The 5829-nt window shown below is 44.4% G+C and overlaps 1 protein-coding gene across 1 annotated transcript in view; it reads left to right on the forward strand.

Annotated features, from left to right (window-relative positions):
* The window catches only part of LOC103613100 (poly [ADP-ribose] polymerase 12), a gene marked incomplete at its 5' end in the record, with an annotated part of 22567 nt that overhangs the window by 5606 nt on the left and 11132 nt on the right, over positions 1-5829 (forward strand). Inside the window, 3 exons of the mRNA XM_017730531.1 lie at positions 816-917; positions 2253-2376; positions 3584-3830. Coding sequence (XP_017586020.1) covers positions 816-917; positions 2253-2376; positions 3584-3830 — 473 coding nt within the window. The remainder of the gene's footprint in view (positions 1-815; positions 918-2252; positions 2377-3583; positions 3831-5829) is intronic.

The following is a 5829-nucleotide window of genomic DNA, read 5'->3' on the forward strand; positions in this document are numbered from 1 at the left end:
AGGGCGGGGAAGGCGGGCTTGGGATCCCGGGGCTTCTCCAGCAGAAGGAAAAGCAGCCGAAGAAAGCAGCCTCCCTCTCTGTCCTAACGCTGGGAGACCACACACCCAGGTGAAAACAAAAGAGTAGCCAGCTCTTTTGTTTTTCTTAAGTACCCAGCCATTTGTTCCCCTAGCAACACTTATGGGCAAAATTCCTTTAACAGAAAAAAAACCCGGGGAGAGCTCCTAAAACCCCAACAGCAGCTCAATCACAATAATAAGGGGACTCCCGCTGCAGCTCTGTATAATACATTCAGTGTCACAATATATACTCACTGGGTGTCCCCAGTTCCTGGGGAAGTTGAAACCATCTCAAGCCTGTTGCTGTCTTCAAAATTCTTTGGCTGATTGTTCAGGTTTAATACATCTGCGCCCTGTGTTCGCTCCCCCCATGCTGGTTTGGCTGACTTGGAGAGAAACATTTCCCCCCTCAGTCAGTCTGCTCAGCTGACAGTGCCATTTATGCACCCTCTGGTCCCCTTGGTGTGGAGACAAAGTCAGTTTCTTTGCAAGAAGCATGGTCAGTCACACCCTGTGTTGTTCTGAGCTTCCTGACACTTCCCTTGCCCTTCCTGACTGAGACTTCTGCCAGTGCCAGGGTTTACTGTTCAGTCACAAAGCCCTGAGTTCTGTGTTGGGCTGTATGGGAGATAATCAGATCCTGAAAGTGCTTGACTTTGCTACTGCAGTCAAATCTTTTTTATTTCTGGGATGAAGTACCAAATGCAGTATCTTTTTCTAAGAGCAGATATGGACTTCTGTGTTCTTTGCTGTAGGTAAAAAGGGAAATTCCTCTGATAAAGCTTCAAAGGACAACAAAAAAGACAACTCTGATGAGATCTGTTTGTTCTATGTCTGGAAGTACTGCAAAAACAAGGGTAAGCTTTATGAAAAGTCATTGGAGAAGAGTTTTCTGCAGAGGCACTCCTGCTCAATGGCTTGGGCTAGTGGTGGCACATGGAGTGCTGATGGCAATTGTGCCTCCTCAGTAGTTTCTTTTCTTTCCAAGTCACTAATAAACACTGTCAGAATTACAAACATAATCAGAAAAATGCCAAATGGTATTCTTAAACCCTTTTCCTCTGGGTAATCCAAGCTATTTCAGCCCTTCTGATGGGGGCAGGGTTTGGGTATATTCCTGTGGCAAAGCTCTTCAAATATGAAGTGTCACCCTTTCTGTGGCTAGAGGAGCAATTTATGAGCTGACTTTATGCTGTCATCATTGACAGCTGGTAAATATATGCCACCCTTTATTTCTGCTGTATCCTATGTACATCAGATAATAGCCATATTCTCCCTCATTAAGTCCTTTAAAAGGTGATCTGAATTGTTAAAACATCTTAAAAAAACACAGTACTTTTACCAGCTAAGCTAAAGATAAATCTAGTCCATTGTCTTTTTGGTAGTGGCCAGAACAGAGGTCTGAGGGAAGAATATAAGTAATTGTGTTTGGGGGCTGTCCCTGAACAGTCGTTTAACCCCCAGGTTTGGCTCTTCCTTTATTATGAGGAGGTACCATGACATTTTCTTTCCGTGAGCTTGTCCAGTCAGTTTCTAAAGGACTGCTACTCCTCTGACAATGTGGTCTTTTGTCAAGACCCTGTATAATGTGAATGGTGTACAGGGTGAAACTGTGATGGTCAGGCTCAAAGCAGCCATACTGTGACCACCAGATACCTAACTCAAGTAACTGTTGGAGTGTTAGTGTGCTTAATTTGCCACATTTGGCTCGAAAGATGTAAGGCATTTGGCCCATACTTGGATGTGGAGTGTCAGAAGTCAGGCCTTGGCAACCACCCCATGATTTCTAAGGGACTAAGGAAAAGAGAACCAAATATATCAGAGTGTTTATGTGATGTGTAGACTCGACTTTTTACAGCTGAGACACATGGTTATGTGGCACAAAACATGCAGTTCCTATCTGTGGCACTGTTCTCCCAGCTGCCAGTGTTGTGTCTCAGCAAAGGGAAGGTTCTGGTGTCTTTCAAATACGTTTGGCAGTGTGTATATACATATATATGTTGCTTTTCTTGGTAAGACCGCAGAAACACACTCGCATTCTGTTTTCAGCACTCTGTCTTCATTGGGTATAACAAAGCCTGGGAGAGAAGGCCTCAAGGTGTAAAAGATGCTGGTTCTATTCTGGTTTTTTCTTGTCTTACTCTCAGTGTTAATGATTGCAGAGTTCTTGACTATGTTTGATTTTGTTATAGATAAATGCAAATCTGTTCATTACCATTTGCCGTATAAATGGGAGAAATATGATGGGTTCTTCTGGCATGAACTTTCCATGATGGAGGAAATTGAAAGGGCCTATTGTGACCCAAAGAACAGCAGGTATAGTAATGCTGGACTCCTTGCTTGGGGTATTGTGATTGAGCCTGTGTAGGAAAACTTGTGTTTTCTTCCTAAAGATGTCTGACTTCTCAGCTTCTGGTTACTGAGCCTCTCAGAAGCTGGGAGGATGTAAAAATGAGAATTTTTCTGTTCGAAAAAACAAAGTGAGAGTGATTGCATGAAAATCCCACCCCAGTTTTGTCTTCTAAAAATAAGAAAACTGTATCTTCCATTTAAAACTCTGTACAAGGTAAAAAGCGAGTGGAGTACAGTGTTTAAAATACTAGTATTTCAGATTGTTGATCAGTTTATTTACAGTAATGAAGTTGGGCCTTTTGACAACATTTCAGAGCTGGTCCTTCTGGCTATTTCTTTCCTAGTAGAGCTAGTATCTGTAATAACAATAATAGTCATCTATTATGTGCCTAGGGACATTTTATGAAATGCCCTTTATATGAGAGCCCATCCTTTTTTTTTTTCTGTGTTCTTTCTATTTTAAGAGTGTGTTTTCCTTTTAACTCCTTTCTGAAAAGTACCACTCAAAGCCACCTGGATTCATAGGGGACCCCAAGTTCAGCTTCACAAAACGGTATTCTAGTTTTGGCCCATGCCTCTTAAGGCACCAGATGATTTTGATTTGCAGTTCTCTGGAGATCACTAGCAATATTCCCAAAAGGAGGCTGCTATCAAAATCTTTCTGCCTGGGAGTTAACTTTTCAAGCCTCACAGAAGTAAGAGCCCAGGTGGCTCCAGTGATGAATGCAGTTTGCAGAACTCACAGCTGTGATTGCTGTGATTGCATCCTTTGTAACCACAGAAAAAGAACGAAGTTTGTAAGCTGCAGGTGTTTGCTGGCAAATTCAGTCACATGCTTTCCATGTTTGCTTTTGTACTGAGAAAGACTGTAACCACGCTTAGTTATCACAGAAGTTCCTTTTGCCACACTGTACTTGGAGCCTGACACTGTAAAGCTGGCAGTGCCACGTGTGATTGAGATGGCGTTTGTTGTCTCACAGGCCAGAGTTCACTTCTGAAGCTTGGAAATGGTTTTCAGAGCTGTCATGCGCTGTGAGAAATAAATACTCTTACTTCAGATCTAATTAAGTTTGGTCACATTATATTAAAGAAAATGGCACCAGCTTAAACTAGGGATTAGAGAATAAAATATCCACTGTTAACTATAATAAACCTGAATTTGTCCTTGCAGCATGGCAAGTAGGAACATTAATTTCCAGACAATGACCTGCTCTTCGTCTTTGGTTCGACGCCTCTCTACACCTTCGTCAGTCACAAAACCCACATTCGTACTGACCACACAGTGGATTTGGTACTGGAAGAATAACCAAGACAAGTGGATTGAATATGGAGAACAGGTGAGTTCACATCCTGTGCTTCGAGTCACTTCTGCAGGAATATGTGGAACCTCTCTGCATCATTCCCCTTTTCTCAGCAGGATTAATTAAGTGAATCCTTGTGCTTGAATTTTACAGTTGGGTAAGGTGGTGAAGCTACAGCTGTTCATAACAGACATGATAAAATGCTGACAGGCTAGAGGGAAGAGAGCTCCCTTTTGGAGTTGTCCATGGCTCCTAGAGAGATTTCACATATATACACTGTCCTTAAGATATGTGGGAAGTAGTTGCCTCTTTTCTAAACATTGCCCTGCTTCCTTGGACATGCAAGGGTTGCTCTGCTCTCTCAGATCAAATGCAGTCTTTTTCCTTGTATGTCCAAGTCCTTTGATGAGAAAGTAATCTATCTGAAAAATGCAGGAAAAGAAATAAATACAGAATCTCACCTTCCCCCAAGGCAGATGAGTGTACCCCATATGGTTTACAGTATAGCAGCACAAATGATAGAACACAAAGGTGATCCAGGGACTTGGAAAAGTACACAGGGAAAGGTGTTGGGTAGAGCACAGTTTAAAAGACTCAGAGAGTAACCTCCAAGAGTACTCAGCCTCAAAGAGTCACCCTGAGAGGTGTCCCACATCTGGGAGAGATCACAGCTGTGCAGCTGCTCCTTAGCAGGGTGTGCTTGCAAGGAGCCCACTCAGGCTCTGTGGAATCTGTGGAAGGAAGTGGTTGGGTCATAGTTAAATCACAAGCAAAGTAAAAGGTAAGAGTGAGACTCCTTACACCTGCAACTTTATTTTTCATTGGCAAACTAGTCTTGGAAGAACCACTTGCTATTCATGCATTAATCATATCATCAGTGTTTGTTTCCCAGCTCATATGCATCAATGCTTACCATGTCACCCTGTTCCTCTGCGGGTTTTCAGAGAGCAAGTTTGAACTAGAAAAGTTCTTGGCCTAGGCCTTTGCTTGCTTTGGAGCCTGAACCAAACTAACACTGGTTTGGTAAGGAGTCGAGTGTACCCATCACACCCAGTGGCTGGACCCCTGCCATGGAACTGGACAGGGAATTGGAAGGGTAAAAGTGAGAAAACTCGTGGGATGAGATAAAGACTAAAAGACAAAGCAAACGTGTGTGCACAAGGAAAGCAAAACCAGGGATTCGTTCCCCACTTCCCTTGGACAAGCAGGTGCTCAGCCATCCCAGAAAAGCTGGGCTCTATCACAGGTCACAGTGACTTGGGAAGACAAATGCCATCACTCCAAATGTCTCCCCTTTCCTTCTCCTCCCCCCAGCTTTGTGTACTGGATTGACGCCATACGGTCTGGGATGTCCCTGTGGCCAGTTGTGGTCAGCTGTCCTGGATGTGTATCCTCCCAACTCCTTGTGCCCCCCAGTCCTGTCATAGGTGGGGTGGGCAAGGAGCAGAAAAGGCCTTGGCTCTGTGCATGCCCTGCTCAGCACTCACTAAAACATCCCTGTGTTATCAGCTCTGTTCAGCACAAATCCAAAACACAGCCACTACCAGCTACTGGGAAGAAATTTAACTCTACCCCAGGCAAAACCAGCACAAATCCTGAGTCCTTTCAAGTCGTGAGGAGTAAGGTCTGTGACTGGGGAGAAGATCAGACCTGTGGCCCCATGACATTCACATACTGACACAAGTTTTCCCTGTATCCTGTTGACAGCCCTGGGTATCCTGCTGAGCCTCAGCAAGCAGGTCGTTAGTGCGGTGTCCTCAGAGGGTGTGGGCAGAGCTGGGGCCAGCCCCTCTCTCACCTCCTGCTCCTGGCACTGGGCTGATTGGTGGAGGGGATGGAGCTGTTCCTCAGGTGCTGCTTGAGCCATTGAGGTCACTTCAGGTGAAAGAAAACATCCTAAAATGCACACAACCTATGGAGTGCTGCAAGAGCTCACCAAGGGGAAGGGAAAGGGAGAGAAAAAGGGGAAAGAGAAGAGGAAGAGAAAGAGGACAGGGAGGCAACTCCCAAGGGACTCCCATACTCCTCATGACATCAGGTTCTCTCATGCCCTTTACTAGGGAGGGTGCTGGAGGGGTGCAAAATGTTTTAGAGACTTTTTTATTTTATGTTTATT

This window comes from Corvus brachyrhynchos, unplaced genomic scaffold, assembly GCF_000691975.1.
Source record: "Corvus brachyrhynchos isolate BGI_N302 unplaced genomic scaffold, ASM69197v1 scaffold523, whole genome shotgun sequence".
In the NCBI taxonomy this organism is placed as follows: Eukaryota; Metazoa; Chordata; class Aves; order Passeriformes; family Corvidae; genus Corvus; species Corvus brachyrhynchos.